At 36.9% G+C, this 19,461-nt stretch overlaps 1 protein-coding gene across 25 annotated transcripts in view; it reads right to left on the minus strand.

Moving 5' to 3' along the window:
- Positions 1-19,461, minus strand: part of FIP1L1 (factor interacting with PAPOLA and CPSF1) — an 82,617-nt gene that overhangs the window by 4,625 nt on the left and 58,531 nt on the right. For 14 of the 25 annotated variants that reach the window (XM_086705072.1, XM_086705065.1, XM_086705068.1 and 11 more), the window contains 4 exons: positions 18,635-18,661; positions 16,556-16,610; positions 14,671-14,726; positions 6,879-7,092 (listed from right to left, as the gene is read on the minus strand). In XM_086705072.1, coding sequence (XP_086561198.1) covers positions 6,879-7,092; positions 14,671-14,726; positions 16,556-16,610; positions 18,635-18,661 — 352 coding nt within the window. The remainder of the gene's footprint in view (positions 1-6,878; positions 7,093-14,670; positions 14,727-16,555; positions 16,611-18,634; positions 18,662-19,461) is intronic. The other 11 variants (XM_086705073.1, XM_086705067.1, XM_086705070.1 and 8 more) reach the window with 1 other exon arrangement.

Consider the following 19,461-nt stretch of genomic DNA (forward strand, 5'->3'; position numbering starts at 1 on the left):
AATGCAGGCAGAACTGCTTGTGGACACACAGTCTGACATCCCAATTGCTTAATACTCTGGGTACGTGTGTGGCTGGGGACGGGCAGAGTCCCCTGGACGACAGCAAGTGCACACACCTCTGCTGCAGCTCCATTTCCTGACTTTAGATCGAACGGACTGGTGAAGCTAGGACTCATGGCTAGAGTTGGACGGTAGTCTCTTTTTTTTTTAACCTCTCTAGACTGGTCCTCTTTTTGCATCTCTTCACTTACAGTCTTCCCTCCAGCTTTCTCTTAATCTTTCCAATCTTTTTTTGGTTGTTGTTCACAGAGGTCAACACTTTCTACAACCTATTATCAGTAAACTCCCTTAGGATAAAAATATCTTCTAGAACACTACACACTAAAGGGCTCTGGTTTCTAGAAAGGTCTAATACAAATTATTAAATCAGTAACTTGCATGACGCATCGAGATGTTAAGGTATATGAGTGAAAAGTAACAGGACACAGAATCAGTTAAAAGTATGAGCCACATGAAAGAAAAAGTCAACTTAATTATGGTCTCCTACCAAAAGTAATGATTCAGTAGTGCTACAACTAACGTCTCCTATTATTGACCAAGTTCTTCCTGCCTGAGATACAGTAAACATTTCAAAAACTTACTAAAAAAAGTATACTGTATGTACCCACATGGACCCACATTTTCTGACCATAAACATATACTCTGTATTTGGACAGTGGAAGCATGGGGCCCGAAATGCAATGCTGCGCTGCATTAAGACGGGAAGTGCAGAACAGACCAAGGACCACATCCTGATCCTGCTACTGACTAAATGTGTGACCCAGGGTAAATTAGTTAACCTCTCTGGACCTGTTTTCTCATCTGTAAAACTGGCAAGTGTCATTTTCAAGGTTGTCGGAGAACTGGCACAACAGTGGGCCCTCAATAAATGGCAGCTAACGTGCAGGCTCTCCCCATCTTCAGTCAATTCAGTGCTCAATTTTTTAGAAGCAGAGCCTTTTTCATAAAAGTGACTGACTCTCTCATAATGTTTCTGAAGGGGAATAACCATGACAAACGATTATCATAAGTAGTATCCTCCATAAAAATGAGGCCTTCTTTGTATTGGGTTTACATAAAAATAACTAAGGTCAATTATTGCAATTTGTCATTTGTAACCCTCTTTTCTCTCTCATCCTAACACCAACTCTTGTTAGCTGTGAGGCCCCTAAGATTCTGAAGACAGCCACAGGATGTGGTGTCGGAAGATTCGGCCTCACACACAGAACATAATGAGGATCTGTCCTTCCGTCCCCTTCTCTGATAAGCAGCTGTGGCGCAAAGGTTTCTCTAGGCCTGGAAATCATTACAGCTCACTTCAAACACCCTAAAATGACCAGCCTTCTTTCGGGCCCACACTTAAGCAGCCTAAAAAACAGATGTTGAGACTGGTCTATAATTTTCAAAACAATGACCCTGTAATTTGTAAGATAACACACACTACATGCCTTATTTCAAAATGTCAGTCTTTAAGAAAAATGGCCCTTACTTTTATACTTCACTGGGGGTTTCCAGAGAACACTATTCCTGGGATAATCCAGAACAACACAAAATTCCTCCATCTTTTGCTGCTGCTCTGTCCTTGAACTTTTAGTCAGATTTTGGTAAACACTGACTCCTGATGCCCTATAGCTTACCAATATGAAAATCAAATGTGGTTTAACTATTAATCGTTTTAAGTCTCCTTAAAAACTGAGTAACATCTGTGCATGCGTGTATTTGAAACTGAAGAATCAGAGAATTTAGCCTCAAATATTCTATAAATGTATTATTTACACAAAGAATTTATGAACTCTAGCAAAGCAATTCAATTTAGTCTTCTTACGTATATCAAGTTTACATTCAGCACCTTGTGAACATGTACATTCTAGAAATAACTGTGCTATCTCAAATATATCCATTTGAATTACATTAGAAAAAATTCAGCTTCTGGGGCGCCTGGGTGGCTCAGTCAGTTAAGCGTCCGACTTCAACTCAGGTCATGATCTCACGTTTTATGAGTTCAATCCCCACATCAGGCTCTGTGCTGACAGCTCAGAGCCTGGAGCCTGCTCCGGATTCTGTGTCTCCCTCTCTCTCTGCCCTCCTCCTGCTCATGCTCTCCCTTCTCCCTCTCTCTCTCTCTCTCTCAAATAAACAAAAAAAGTTTTTAAAAAAAGGGAAACAATTCATTGCCTGAAAGTAATGCTCTTGAATGTAACAGAATTACGCACTATGTGGTCAAGGTTAACAGCACATATCCCATCGCACTATATTCATACTGAAACACAAAACCTACACACATACTTATTGTATCAACCTTTACTTATTTATACTTAATAAAATGTTATCAGCTCCTACAGTCACTATTAGGAGCTATAGGAAGGAAAAAGATGAATAAATAAAAGATGAATAAATCCTATTGTTTCTTATGGCACTTTTTTTTTAGGTAACGCTTAAAACTACTAACCCGTCCTAGTCCCCTTGACAACATTACATGCTTAAATCTGTAAGGATAGTGTGTATTTCTGTATCCTTAGCACATAGCTCTGTTCCTGGCATATAACAGGGATCAGAAAATGTCAGTTACATGAATGAATGAATCACCTCCACCCACTGATAAAGAAAGTGCATACAGAGTAATAAGAAAAATAAAAAGTAACAATTTTTTAACTAATTTCAAGACTAAAAAGGATTTTAAGTAATATCTCAACCACTTTTTTCAGTAGCCCATATAGCTCTCTACCGTTGTCTTAATTTCTTCACACATCCATTTCCTCATCTGCCAAGTCAAAATTTAGATTAGATAATCCCTAAGGACCTTTTTGGAGTAAGAAGTCTATAATTACATGATCACATCTAACAAAACATGCTGCCTGAATCAAGTATATGCTCACATCCTTAACTGATCTAGCAAAATCAGAAAACTGTCTATGTACATGTATCCCATCTGTAAAAATAGCTGGTATAAAAAAAGTTATTTTGACTCATTTCATTCTATATTGTGATGGTACCAAGACTGTATATATATATTTTTAAATGTTTATTTTTGAGAGACAGAGTGTGTGTGTGCATGCATATGCAGGGGCACAGAAGGGGTGGAGGGACAGAGGATCTGAAGCGGGCTCTGTGCTGATGGCAGTTCCATGCAGGGCTTTAACTCTAAACTGTGAGATCATGACCTGTGCCAAAGTCAGATACTGAACTGACTAAGCTGCCCAGGCACCCCACCAAGACTGATATTTTAACAAGATGCTAAAATTAATGCTTTCCTAATGATAAAGTTTGATTTTTCTTAATTTCAAAATCTGCCTAGCTAAAACAGAGTTTCACACAACAGCTTTCAGAACTGTCTTTACTATATTCATCTTCCTCCCCTGCAACGTATGGCATTTTATCATTGCATGTTAGGCATTAACTATACAAAGTGCTGAGAATACAGAAATGGAAGATGGTGGCCAACACCCTTAGAGAGGCTTGCTAAGAAAAACATGCTTTAAAAGAAGATACGCTAAATACTTAGAGAGCAAGTGAAGGAAATAATTCCATTTTTTGGGGGGGTTCAGAAAAGCTCACAGAAGACAGGAACAACATGAACGAGTATGGAACTATGGGGGATTTCCAAAATACCATCTAGTTCAGCATAGCTAAAACATGGGATATATTGGCTTGAGAGAGAACTGGGTGTTCTAAAGTGTAGGAAGGTGTACTGGCCTGGGACCTGTGGATCATTAGGAGAATTCTGAATTATTCTCTAGACCAGCACACGTGCCAGTACCACGTCAGCGTATGAATTCTTTCCAGTGGCACAAAACGTTCTGAGGCATCGACTGCCACCCACAACTTCCAGAAACTTTCCTAAACGTGAACTGCGTAATGATACATACCAGCGGGTAAAGCATCATGCCGCTTCTCCAATCTCTTCTCTCACAATCAACTTCCTAGCCCTTTACAAAAGGCATTCCTTTTACCAATTTTACTCTGATACATTGACTCAGGGTGCAAAAACAATCATGGCATTAAAAATATCTAATTTAAGGGGCTCCTGGGTGGTTCACTCAAACATCCAACTTTGGCTCAGGTCATGATCTCACAATCCGTGAGTTTGAGCCCTGCGTTGTGCTCTGTGCTGACAGCTTGGAGCCTGGAGCCTGCTTCGGATTCTCTGTCTCCCTCTCTCTGACCTTCCCCCATTCATGCTCTTTGTCTCAAAAATAAACATGAAAAAAAATTTTTTTTTTAGATATCTAATTTAAAATATTAATGTCAGATTTATTTTATTCAAGGAATAACAAAGCTTCTATAAGGCTTTCAGTCTTCCTATCTGACACATTTTTCTGTCAAGGATAAAATACGGAGTAAGAAATGGGAGTATTCTGTCTTCTGGGATGTCCTAACTTCAGATATACTGTATGTAAAGTAGTGTGGTGGAAGTCATAAACAATTTTCCTTGACCTAGTTAAAACAACAAACAAACAAACAAACAAACAAAATCCACTGAAGTCCCTCTGAAGAAAAGCAAATCAAAAGTGTTGAGGGGCACCATCTTATACTCATTTAAAGTGAACAAAAAAATGAAATCAGACTTCTTTTCTGATAAAAACTTGTGATTTGGCTGTCAGGACTGATGAGAGCTGTCTTTTACCAATTAAGTTATACGGTAGCTATTTTCCATAAATGGAATGAGGAAAAATTGCAACTCCAAGGTTTGCATGAAAATATTTAACAAAGTCTGTTTTAAAGGCTATCTGCAAAGATGTATTAAAATGAACAATTCTTTCTGAGCATATTAAGTTTAAAAAGATGCATCTGGGGCGCATAGGTGGCTCAGTTGGTTGGGCCTCCGACTTTGGCTCAGGCCATGATCTCGCAGTTTTTGAATTCAAGCCCCGCGTGGGGGCTCTGTGCTGAGAGCTCAGAGCCTGGAGCCTGCTTCGGATTCCGTGTCTCCCTCTCTCTCTCTGCCCTTTTCCCACTCACACTCTGTCTGTCCGTCTCTCTCTCTCTCTCTCTCGAAATAAATAAACATTGAAAAATTACAAAAAAAAAAGGTGCATCTAAAAGTAACTTTAAACGAGTATAACTGGAAGTTTTTTGAGAAGTCGTAGTAAAGCCCTTTTGGTGTTCTTTCATAAATTCTAGTTTTCTCAGTTTAAATTCCTGAATGTACTGGGTTGAATTGTGTCTCCTCCCGCCCCCTGAAAAAGATGAGTTTGAGCCCTAACCCCTGTATCTGTGAATGTGACTATTTTTGGAAACAGGGTCTTTGCAGATGTAATTAAGTCAAGGTGAGGTCATACTGGATTTGGTTGCACCCCAATCCAATGACTGATATCCTTATAAACAGAGAGAAATTTGGACAGAGACACAGAAGGGAAGATGAGACATGAAGACAGAAACACAAACTGGGGTGACGCATCTCAGAACCAAAAACACCGAGGACTGCTAACAACCACCAGAAGTTACAAGAAATGGAACAGATCATTCCTCAGAGCCTATGAAAATGAGGAAGATAGGCTGGCACCTTGGTATCAGACCTGTAGCCTCCAGAACTGCAGAAAGGATTCACTGTTGTTCTAGTCCACCAGTGTGTCGGACTTGGTAATGGCAGCCCAAGGAAACAGTTACACTGAGTAACAAATACTTTCACAAACCAGGAGGTTTCCAGTTCTCTGCTTTCAAGAAAGTTGAATAGCTGATAGAGCCGACAGATCCTTAAAAATAATTTTGATGAGGGGCACCTGGGTGCCTGCTGACAGCTCAGAGCCTGGAGCCCGCTTCAGATTCTGTGTCTCCCTCTCTCTCTGCCCCTGCCCCGCTCGTGCTGGTGCTCTCTCTCTCTCTCTCAAAAATAAATAAACATTAAAAAAAATAATAATAGTTTTGATGACAGGTTACACCTATGTAAATCTGCCATATCACTGAATCTACAGGTGCTCAATTAATTAAACGATAGAGCCACAACAAAATTCCATCAATTCTCATTTAAGTATTTTATGTGAACAAGGCTTATACATATATATATATATAATTTTTTTTAGAAGAAACGTAATTAATGGAAAAGTCTGTTTTTTCCTAGCCACAGTAATATTCACTCATGAATACATATACTTAATTGGGGATGGGCGGAAGTCCTCCATAATATTAAGGGATGTAGTTCCACTAAATTATTTTCAAACGTTGCTCTATCTATATATATTTAAATAAGTAATAATTAAAATGAGGGGAAAATTTTTTTAAATACTTAATCTTACAGTCATAAATTTTTTAGACATTTAAACTTACCATAGGTATGCTGCAAGAAAAATGGATAGAATGATCCATTTTTAAAAACTTATTCAAGAATAAAAATATTTTACAGAGGAATAAAATTCTTTGGGGAAAGTTGCTCAGAAATAAGAATTCAAACAGAGAAATGTGAAATTTCCAACTGTTAAAAGAGAGTCTGTTACATGCATTTTTACAAAATATGATGACGAGGTTTAGCAAATCACTATAATGCTCTTAACCCACTGGGTATGTTTAAAATTTGAGTGATTTTATTTCAAAATTGTAATGTTTATAATATACTGGAAATTATCTCTTGCCAACTATTTAAACTTAAGATAAAAATCTTAGATGAAAAGATAAAAATATTTTCAAATTCCTTTAAGGAAGAAGTAAACACATTGAAGATTATTGTTTTGCATAATGGAAAGCATCTAGGAATTTAAAAAGCCTTAATGCTTTTCATTGGTTATACTAACTACTCTTAAAGCAATCCCTTCCCAAGTGAATTAGATTTTCCATCCTTGCACCAAATATAAATTCTAAAATGTACATGAAATACATGTGTACGAATTCCTGCACGTTCAACAAACCTGTTAAAAACACTTGGTGTAGGACTGTGATCACGCTCCCGCTCTCTCTCTCTGGTGCGCTCTCTTTCTCTGTCTCGATCACGGTCTCGCTCCCGGTCTCGGTCTCTGTCTCTATCTCGGTCTTTCTCTCTTCTTGCATAATAGTCCCACTGCTTGCTGGTATCCACAAGACTAGGCCATGAAGGAGCAGAACCAGGAAGGTGGGGAAAGGCAACTAAAGAAAAAGACAGAAACAATTCAAAACAAAAGTTATGGCACTTAAACAAAATGAGACAGACAAAACTCTACTGAAAAACAAGACAAAACTCCCACCAAAAATGTTTCATCTATAGATTATAATGGAAACCTAGGTTATAAATAGAAAAGAGAAATAATGCATGGTAAATACCCATAGTTTGAGGTAACATACAGAAACAAACCTTAAAGCCCTAACATACAAAGACAGGAACCAGAATTAGATACACCACAAACTTTCCAATACTAAAAACATAAACCAGACATCTTCAAAGTGTTGAGAGAAAGTAATGGTCAACCTAGAAAGATATCCTAAACAAAATTAAATCTCAAGAATAAGAATAAAACAAAGACATTCACAGATTCAAAAATGAGCAAAAGTGGGGGCGCCTGGGTGGCTCAGTCGATTAAGCGGCTGACACTTGATTGCGGCCTAGGTCATGATCTCATGTTTCACTGAGTTTGAACCCAGCATCAAGCACTGCACTCCCAGCACGGAGCTGGCTTCGGATCCTCTGTCTTCCTCACTGCCCTTTCCCCTTCGCACGCATGCTCTCTCCCTCTCAAAAGTGAATACACGTTAAAAAAAAATTTTTTTTTAAATGAGAAGTTTTAACAGACTTCACCAAAAGAACTTCTATGAAATATATACATAATACATTCCAAAAGTAACCACTAAAATAATAGAAACAAAATGTATAATTTCAAAACACTACAAGGAAAAATAGAATTTAAAAAAATATCTGAAAAACTCAGTTCAAAAAGACCTGGAAAGGATGAGGGTTAGAGAAGACAAGTTTGATCAGTTCAATAATCACAGTAATTCAAGAGACTGAATTCACCAGTTAAACGAAAGAGTTTGATTAGTACTTTGAAAAACTCTGAAAACAAAAAAACATAATCTCTAATATTCTGAACATAAAGGACATAAAAACAACAAAATGGTTGAAAGCAGAAAGATGGGAGGAACAGGAAAATACCAATCCCCCTAATCTCTGTAGCTCTTCAGAAAAGGCTAGATTAACAACAAAGCAGACTCACAAAGAAGGATTACCTGGACAGAAAGGGCCACAAAAAGGGAATAGACGATGCATCTCACCAAGAGACAGAACTAAACTTCCAGGTGGCTAACAAACAAGCTTAAATTTTTAGAGAGTAACATAGCTTGAATATATAGAAATAAAAAATCCACCTTGATCATGGAAGATTAACATAACTGCTCTCAATTACTGCCAGTATAAGCAGACAAAACACTTTCACTACAGATAATAGAAGATTTGAGCAAAACACTGTTAACAGGCTTGATTTAATGAATATAACAGAATACTGCCCAAAACAGCTAAATAATAATCATTCTTCTCAAGCACATATGAAACACTTATAAAAGTACATTATGTACTTTCATAAGTAAAATAGACAACCTAATCTCTATACATTTCAAATTAAAGACACATTTCCGAAAATGCAGGGGTAAAAAAAAATAAATTTTAAATCATTTAGGAACTGAACATAAAAATATGACATCAAAAGTATAGGGATGCAAACAGTTCTGGAGAGAAATTTAATCTTAAAAAACATTAGATGCATTAGAAAAGATGGAAGGCTAAAGCTTAAGAACTTAGACACAAACAGAATAATCATACAAAAAGGAGATAATAAAAATAAAGTAGAATAGAAAAGAACCATACAATAAGAAAAAAAAAACCGAAAGGTGGTTTTTGAAGACTAGACAAAACATAACAATATTCTGACAAGATTAAGAAAAAAAGAGGCCACATAATCAAAACCAAAAAAAACCACAATTACAGATGTTACAGAGATTAAGAATACAGAGGATATACTTTATACCTATGCATTTAAAAACTTAGCTGAAATGGACTAATTTCAAATGATCAATCAATAATTTACCAAAACGTGACTCAAGAATGGAAAGAAATCTTCACTGCTCCCCTAACTATGAAAGACATTGATCAGTAACTTGAAACCTTCCCAAGAGACTAGATCATTTTTATAGTTGAGTTTTACTAATTTATAAGGTACAGACCATTCTAATATATAAACTTCAAAGAATAGAAAAAAAAGATTATTCTCTAACTTATCCCACGTGGCTTGTTAATACCCAAACCAGTTAAAGACAATACAAATAAAGAAAAATTATAGGCTAATCTTACATATGAACATAGATGTCAAAATCCTAAATCAATCAATGTTTATTATTATTTTTTTAAAGATAACTAATCATGACCATGTTAGGTTTATCTTAGCAAATAAACAGTGACTTGATGTTAGAAAAATTTAGAAATTTACCACATTAGCAGATTAGAGAAGAAAAACGGTATGGTTATCTCAGAAAGCATTTGATTAAAACTCAAAATCCATTCAGTTTAAAGGCTCTTGAAAACTTTCCTTGATCTGATATAGGACTCCATCAAAAACCAAATAGCAAAAAAAGCCTGGTAGTAAAAATGTAAAAGCATTTTCCTTAAAAATAAAGGGGGGGGGGGGGGCTTATAAGACAAGAACTCCACTTTCAGTACTCCAACATTATAAAGAGATGCTGGTCAGAACAGTTAAGAACCCTCCCACAAAACAAACAAACAAACAAAAAACAGGGAGGGAAGCAAGAATCTGAAAAGTAACAAAATCATTATCTGCAGATATGTATTACAGGCTAAAAAGCCTTTATAGACAAATTATACTGAGTTCAACAGATAACTGGCTACAAGATCAATATACATATTGATTACTATATACATACTATATGTATAAATAGAACAAATACCAATCCTATTTCTAAATACAAGCAAATACAAAACAGGAAGTTCGAATGAATATATCACTTAAAACAACAAAAACATTAGATACCAATGACTAAATCTAACCAAAGACGTGCAAAAATTGTGTAAAGATAATTATAGCACTTGATTGAAATATATTAAAGAACATCTCCATAGATGAAGAGAGTCCTTGTTCGTTGATGGACTCAATGCTGTAAAATACAAATTCCACACAAAATGATCTAAGCATCAATGTAATTCCAATCTAGTTTAGAAACAGCAAGGACTCTGGAGCCAGGCTGCCTGGTTTCAGCTCCTGATTCTGCCACTTATTCTGTGGTACCAGGGAAACCACTTAATCTGGCTGTTCTTCAATTACTTCATCCATAAAATGGGAATAGTAACAGTACACCTGCTTTAAAAGCTGTCAGGACTACATGAGTTAACAGCGTTTTGTCTAAAGTAAGCATAATATAAATGTCACTAATCTAAATCTCAAAACAGTCGTTCATGGAACTTCCAAAGCTGATTTCAGAATGGATATGTAAGAGCAATGGCACCAGAATACTTCTGAAGCAGAATAAGTAGGTAGATTTTGCTGAACCAGATAGGAGATTTACTATAAAACTCAGTAATTAAGCTAATGTGGCATTATTAGCAAAAGAGAGTTAGTCAAGTCTAAGAAGCCATGAAACAGATTCAAGCGTACATGGAAACCTGATGGATGGGACATTATAAATCCCTCAAGGGGGATAAACTATTCAACAAATAACACTGGGACAATTATATCATTACCTTATAACACAGGCAAAAATGAACACCAGATGGCTTAAGGACATACATGAAAAACAAAATCTGAAAACATTTTTGGGGAAAAAAACCTTGAGATGGAGAAAGTCACAGTTCAAATGTGAATCCAATTATATTTTTTTAAGTTTATTTATTTTGAGACCAAGCAAGTACAAGCAGGGTAGGGACCGAGAGAGAGGGGAGAGAGAGAATCCCAAGCAGGCCCCACACTGTCAGTGCAGAGCCTGATGCGGTGCTTGAACCCACGAACTGTGAGATCATGACCTGAGCTGAAACCAAGAGTTGGATGCTTAACCGACGGAAACCACCCAGGCACCCCAAATATGAACCCAATTAAAATGTAGTATGATTTTACAGTTGATGAAGTCTAAGAAAAAAAAAGGTAATTTCTATTTGCCATTGGAACTTTCTCCTTTGCAGGGCTTGAGTATTATCATTATCTCTATACAATATTTATATAGTCCTAATAATGTAAATATGGTTTATTGTTTAGCTTTCAGAATAAAAAATTTGTCAGGGCACAGATAGTTTGGGTTATAGGACAGAATATAAATGTTCCTAAGCAGAAGTGTGGCTGACCAAAGCTGGCAGGCGGAGGGGGAAGAAGAGGTGAAGACCTGGAAATTTGCCTGGTGATAGGCACTTGATAGTACATGAAACCAAGGACATGTAGATAACAGAAAGAGGTACAAAAATAGTCATAACTTCACTGGTGGGGAAAAGAGAGGGGTAGTGATGGTAAGTGAGCAAAATACACATCTATCATAAGAGGATGATAACAGATGGTATCTATAGTTATATAAATCAAGAAATAGAGTGATAAGCTTATATACAAATGCTATGCAGACCATCAGAAGAACTAAAAAGCATCAAAAATGCTGGTCTCTGCAGTTCTTTGATATTTCTCCAAAATACTTTTTAACTGGGTCTTACTTTATAAGCACAATATATTTAAGTTTATTCATTTTGAGAGAGAGTGTGTGTGAATGTGTATGAGCAGGGGAGGGGAGGAGGGAAGGGGGGGAGAGAAAGAGAGAAAGAGAGAAAGAGAGAGAGAGAGAGAGAGAGAGAGAGAGAGAGAGAGAGAGAGACAGACAGACAATCCCAAGCAGGCTCTGTGCTTTTACCGCACAGCCTGACATGGGGTTCAATCCCATGAACCATGAGATCATGACCTGAGCCAAAATTAAGAGTCAGACGCTCAATCGACTGAGCCACCCAGGTGCCATGAGCACATTCTTAATATATTAATATGCACATCAAGAAAAATTAGTAAGCAGTGTTTGAGGATAAATTACAAAATCCTAAAATAAATTAACAAAGGTAAAACAGAATTACCAACACAGAGGAAGATGTATCATCATCTACATTCCAAAGCTTTGTTTGATTAGGATGAAGAAAACTCCTTTCTTCTCATTAATTTTTGCAATATGCTTTATAACTCTTTTTACTAAAGAAGTCTTTCATATTTTAAAAAAATGCTTCTGAGAGAGGTGTTGGGGTTGGAAAGAGTGAAAAGAAAACTCTTGCTAATATACTGATTAAAAATTTGCATATATTGGGGCGCCTGGGTGGCGCAGTCGGTTAAGCGTCCGACTTCAGCCAGGTCACGATCTCGCGGTCCGTGAGTTCGAGCCCCGCGTCGGGCTCTGGGCTGATGGCTCAGAGCCTGGAGCCTGTTTCCGATTCTGTGTCTCCCTCTCTCTCTGCCCCTCCCCCATTCATGCTCTGTCTCTCTCTGTCCCAAAAATAAATAAACGTTGAAAAAAAAAAAATTAAAAAAAAAAAAATTTGCATATATTACTTTGAGAAAAAGCTAAATGCTTAATAAATACTAAATAATGGGGGCGCCTGGGTGGCGCAGTCGGTTAAGCGTCCGACTTCAGCCAGGTCACGATCTCGCGGTCCGTGAGTTCGAGCCCCGCGTCAGGCTCTGGGCTGATGGCTCAGAGCCTGGAGCCTGTTTCCGATTCTGTGTCTCCCTCTCTCTCTGCCCCTCCCCTGTTCATGCTCTGTCTCTCTCTGTCCCAAAAATAAACGTTGAAAAAAAAAATTTAAAAAAAAAAATAAATAAAAAAAAATAAATACTAAATAATGAAATCTTCCACAAGGAAACTGTATAGGTAACCTCAAGAATGAAGTCTTACTCCTTCTGATATGGGCTATTCCTCATGTTTATGTGTACGGAAACAAATACACAAGGAATCTCACGAAAAAGAAAAGGACAAGTGCCTTAAAAAAAGGTAAAAATAAAATTTTAAATAATTAAACAAGTAATGGGTGCCAAGGCCTTACATATTATGGGCATTGTGCTGAGCCCTTTATGCTCAAACTTTATTTTACAGAGGAGGAAAAGGATTTAGGTTATTTAAGTTATCCCAAGTTACAAGGATAAGATAGACGCAGGACCCACCCCCAGGCTAACTGCAGGGCCTGTGCTTTAACAATCAAGCTACCCTGCCTCAAAGTGCAGAAAAGAGAGAGAACTCGGAGCTTGCTGGAGATGGTGGGGATCATCATAAAAATCACAGCTAATATTTGAGGGTTTATTAAATGGTAGGACGAAGGTGCTTTAATGTAGTCTCACTAAGTTTAATAGCTGAAGATCTATGAAAGTCACATAAATAATGAGAGGGAAAAGTAAGACTCCAACCTAAGGAGCAGGACTTCCTGGGAGCCCAGCAAGAACTAATAAACAAACCAACAAACCAATAAAAGGCTGTATAATCACTGAAACAAGTCAACAGAAACAACCACCTTTTGATGTGAATAAAGGGCATACATGTAGTCTGGACAAGGTGGGTCTGAAGGACAGTACAACACCCCGATACAGATACCCACCTGGTAAATGGATGTAGATAACTGACACTTGACCTACTACCAAGATTTATAACTTCTACTGTGCAAATGCCTTTGGGGGATTTCAATGTTCTCCATCCCCAGTGGTACTACCTGAATACAAGACACCATCATTTCTTCCCCGGATTATTCCAGTAGTTTCTTGTTCCCCAAATCAAGCAGCATTTTTGCCATTCCTCCTTCCATCCACCCTACAAATCCACAATTTCCTCACAGTAAGTAGCCAACATGGACCTTTTTCAAATGTAAGTCTAGCAATTTCATAGCTCAGCATAGAACTAAATGGCTCCTCACAGCCTTCTGAATAAGGTTGAAAATCTATACAGCATGGTTATCACACCTTGCACAACCTCCTGTCTCCTCTCTAAACATTCATCATGCAATCTCTACACTCCAGCCACACCAGACTTCTTTCAGTTCATGCCTACCAGCTTCTCTCTCACCCCTATGCCTCTGAACATGATTTCAATCTCAAATAACATTATCTCCCTCTCCACCCCTTCTGGAGTGGGAGACCCCCCTCCACTATGCTCCCATGACACCTTCTTCTGTCACCTGGCTGTTCCTCACCAGGCTACAAATTTGATAAGGGTTTATAGCTTACTGTATCCCTAAAATTAGTGCAGTGCATAGCACTTTTAAAATAAATGAATGGATGATCAAGAGATCTAAGCAGAAGGCGGTATCAGAAGCCCCTAGAATGGATTACTTTGTAAAGAGTGAACAGGAAAGAAGACCTAGCCAAATGATCTAGAAGAAAAAAACAGGGGAAGAGGAGAACAAGGTTAGCTGGATGACCTGAAGCAAGAAACAAAAAGATTATGAACGAAATTTGAGACAATTTGCTGACAAATCCTATATCCTTTTAGGAAAAGGCAAGGTGCAAATATCCATGCTGTCACCATTTACTAATTTTTAAGAGTACAGTTGATAAAAAATGAAAATTCTTCTGTAAAGTAACCTAGAATGTAAGACATAGTTATTCCTTTAGTTAATATTTTTTAATTGCTCTATAAGATAGTACTTTAAACAATAGAAGTATGTTTTTATTGCTTTAAAAATATTTAAATACTGGTTTAGACTGAATCTGGGCAGCTAAAAATAATACTTACCATTGCCATATGGGAAAGCACGTGCAGAACGACTATCGTAACCAGAGGAATGTCCACTGTTGAAGAAAAATGTATTTTTATGTGTTGCAAATAAATTCTAAATTTTAACAGTTTGGTGCAAATGCAAAACATCAAGGCAGAATTATGTCTTTCATTTAACTACCATATAATGATAAACCTTAATTCTGTAATTTAACTTTATAATACAAAAACAGGCTTTTAACCTGAAAACATATTAAACCTAATACCCACTTGTAAAAAAAATATAGCTTCCTAGTACTTTTAATGTGAACACAATCAATTCAGCTTGATTCCCAAGGTAAGAGAAAACTTTGAGACTAACAGAGTACTTGAGACTTTGCTAAAATTTAATCTTAAAAAAAGAAAACAACAGGTTTTGGGGGCACCTGGGTGGCTCAGTCGGTTAAGCATCCGACTTCGGCCCAGGTCATGATCTCACGGTTTGTGAGTTCGAGCCCCGCATCGGGCTCTGTGCTGACAGCTTGGAGCCTGGAGCCTGCTTCAGATTCTGTGTCTCCCTCTCTTTCTGCCCCTCCCCAGCTCATGCTCGCACTCTGTCTCTGTAAAAATAAATAAACTTAAACAACAGGTTTTAGGGCGCCTGAGTGGCTCAGTCGATTAAGCGTCTGTCTCTTGATTTCAGCTCAGGCCACTGTCTCGAGGTTCATGAGACTGAGTCCTGCAACAGTCTCCATGCTGAACCTGCTTCAGATTCTCTCTCTCCCTCTCTCTCTGCCCCTTCCCCACTTGTACTCTCTCTCAAATAAATAAAACTAAAAAAAAAAAAAAAAAAAAAAAAAAAAAAAAGGGTTTTAATGATTCAGAAATTCAGCCCCACTGACAGGATAAACAAATAATACTTTTTAACATTTACTGATTGAGAAAAATATTTAACAAGGACGTAATAAAATTAAATCCTTATATTCTCACAATTAAGACTGGGCTTTATCATTTCCTTTTTGAAAATTATGCGTGGTTTGATGCTATTGATGTAAAGTTCTCACAATTTTTCTATTAATAGAATTTGGATCATTTTTCAGAAATACACTATTTTCATCAAATTTACTTGGTACTTTAGAGGAAATAGTAATGGCTACCATTTTTTATTGATTTCTATCTGCCAAGAATTGTGCTGATTGTTCTATTCACTCGTTGTTTTAATCTTCACAACTCTATCTAAACACCATTTGGTAAAAGGGGAAACAGTCTCAAAGAACAGTTATGAACCTTGCCTAGCAGCACAAAACTAGGGAATTCTGAAGCCAAACTCTGAGCCAGATCGGAGACTTCCAAAACCTATATTGTTCAACACCATATTGCCATCTATGTAAATAAATGGCATCTCTGTAAAGAGGTAAATACTCTCTAGTACAGTACTTCTAGTGCTGCAGGGCATAAAAAATAACGCTACTGCCATGTAGAATGGATCCAATCTTCCTTTGTGAAAGCTGAGTTACTGCAGGCTCATAAAGAATAGGGCAGCTTTTATTATGGTCCACATTAAGAACTGTCCTTACTTAATCATAAAACAGACGTGCATTATTCATGATTACTAGTCATCTGTAGACACCACAAAAATGACTACAGCCACGTTTTTACCAATCTAGGAATTTCTTTCATCAGTGTGTCATAAATCAAACCAAGATATTTCAAAATACTATCATTTGGTTTTCTCTGTGCTGTATTGTTACGGGACTATAGGTCCAACGTCTTACATAAAAGTAGCTAACCCAGATCCAGACTCAGGCACTACTTCATGTTTACAAAATTAAATCTCTGAAAATATCACCAAGATACGTATGTGACTTTTCTGTCAAAAGTCTACAAATCATAAAAAAGTTTTATACTATCCATACTGATTTACCTTTCTATTGTTGGGATAAGAGATGGAGGTGGAGCGCCTGGTGGAGGAGGAAAACCTGAAACATTCAATCATAAGATAAAAAAAGTTAATAGAATGTCCATTTAATGTCAAGTATGAAACAAAGTTGCTGCGTATCACTAAATTTCTCTGGGGACATAACGTGCTTCTCTATGTTATAATGGACAGAAAAAATGAAGCTTAAACTTATAAACAGATTTTTTGAGCAAGAAAACTTTAAATGAACAGTCTGGTCTAATACACAGAGCACAAACTGGGAGTCAGGACACCCGGTCATATTTTCAGCACCACACACAGCCCATTTTGTGAGTATGAGAAAGTTAATCTCAATGCCTTACCTTATCCATATATAAACAGTAGTAGTGTTGCCACCAGATATGTTATACTTGAAATACTTTTGAAGAAAAGCAAATAAAATAGCATTTACCTCTTTCAAAAAATACTTTGTTTTAGATGTATAGAAATTTCCTTAAAATTATAATTTTTAAATAAAATCTTACCAGTAAATATATAAATGCTTAAGGCTGAGAACATCCATCATAAAATATGTTTTAGATAGCACAACCCTGAAGAACTATTTTACAAAGAAGGGCACATAATATAGTTTCTGGATTAGTCTGGAAGGAAAATAATTTGTATCTTTATATCATGAGGTCTGCATTCTCAGTAATTCATAATACCTAAATGAAATACCACAGAATATGGCTAAAAGGGACCTTAACAGTTAATCTACTCTGCACTTGCAAGTTCAGATGGTCAATAAAGCATCCCAACAAAAGACTTTAAGATTCTACAACTTATGATACCAATTCCTTCCAAGTTCTAACAACCCTCACTGTCAGGAAATGATCTAAATTACGTGACTTACATCTCTCACACTACAATTCATATGCTGTCCTGAATGACAAGAAGCAATCCATCGTCATATACTCTCTATCACCCTCTACATATTTGAAAACACTTCCACTAAGCCTCCTTCTTCAGTCATTGATGTAAAAATGAATCCCAGTTCTCTTAACCCTTCTCAAAGTCCATTTAAATCCATTTTCGGCCCTGCTGCAAGTTGTTTCAAATTCACCATGCTCATCTTCACTGCACCCAGTGTCAGGATCTGTAACTTCTCTATTAAACATCTCAGAACTGTGAAGTTTAGCAATTAATGGCAGGAAAAAGCCTATCTTATACACCCTTTCAACCACATTTCTTTTTAAACTAGACACACCAATGGCTCCTTTAGATGACTTTTCCTGATAAGCCTTTTTCAGCCACATTGATATACAATCAGTGACTCACTATCCCACAACTACATATGCATACTATCCTCTGCTACCTAAACTTCCACGATTTCTGTTTATCAAGGTCATTGTGAATCCAGACCCACCCTTCCGAGCAATGTCATCTCTTCTTTTTATATTCCTTGGCCTTTAATACTGAACTCAGTAAAACACTTGCTATCACATTTGCATCACACTCCAAAAAAATATTTTTAAAAAGGCAACACTGACAAAGTATCAAAAAACAACCCTTGGTCACATACAAACTATTGATCACACCATTACAACAATCAACAATTTAATGACCACCCTAAGAACAACCATCTGACCAGTTGTCAATCTACCTAATTGTATGGTTCAGAACGTATTTTCTCACGATACTGAGTTATGCCAGCAGGGTAAAAAAATCAGAAACCATGAAAAAGTCAAGATAATGATCCTTCTCTTCTCTTTGCAGTTGCTTTAGCATATAAAAAATTCACTGGTCTGAAAAAACTTTTTCATACAAATATTTTTTTATATCCCATACTGTTTTCTTCAACAAATTGATATGGTGAGAATTTTCTCAGACTCTCTATTTCTACAAAAAGTGGGTAAGACAGGTATAAGAAAACTAAATATCTTAATCAAAACTGGAATGAAGCAAAGGCAGAGCTGAAAATAGGACCTTGAAATCCCAATAGCCTATTCCACAGTCTAACCACATCGACACTGTCCCTCCTGGAACTATAAGCTTGAAATTTCATGTTTATTAACAATGATGGAGAAAACATGAAAAAAGTTTTACCTGGAGGTGGTACAGTTATTGGAATACCTAAAAAACAAGTGATGAAATTTAATATAGTAATTGGATTTTATAACCTGTTATGTATTTATGCCATCACCAAAAAAAAAACCTTTGAAATAAACCCCTCGCCTCATTTTCCTGGCTTATTCACTCAAAAGAAGCATTCTGTTTTCTTGCAGAGGACCAACAATTCCAGTATAACATCCAACTTCCTGATGAAACCCCAGTCTAACAACTTGGTAACAAGATTTCCCCCACTAGGTGTAATCACAAAGTTAGACATCAGTTAAAAAAGCACACTTGTGCATTTTTTGTGCACAAACATCAAACTCCATGAAATTAACACTAAGTTTGATAATCAACATCTGATCTTGTTATTTTAATAGAAAAATTGATCAACAGGCTCTTTAATACTGTACTTAATACGAGATAACTTTGAAGATGATGAATATTCACTTTAGTAAAGCTTTGTGTGACCTTCAAATGTTGCTGTGGACTGTTTTACTGCTGTTGACAGGATTGGGGAAAGGTTATTATTTCCTTTGATATGTGGGAGTAGAAAAGGGGGATATAGCCAATTCATACAGGGGTGTGTGTGTGTGTGTGTGTGTGTGTGTGTGTGTGTGTATAGATACATACACGCACGCACACACACCCCCAGGGCACATTAAGATAAATGTGGACAATTTACTTCTATAGGAGTCAGTATATACTAATCTGAATGACTCTCATTCATTTGCACATTATAAACTTTAAGAAATAAACTATGCATAAATAAACATTCCTAATTTACACTGGTCAAATGTGCCCTTAAATCCTAATGTAAA

The sequence above is a fragment of the Puma concolor genome, chromosome B1, assembly GCF_028749965.1.
Source record: "Puma concolor isolate L17-30 chromosome B1, mPumCon1.1.hap2, whole genome shotgun sequence".
NCBI lineage: Eukaryota > Metazoa > Chordata > Mammalia > Carnivora > Felidae > Puma > Puma concolor.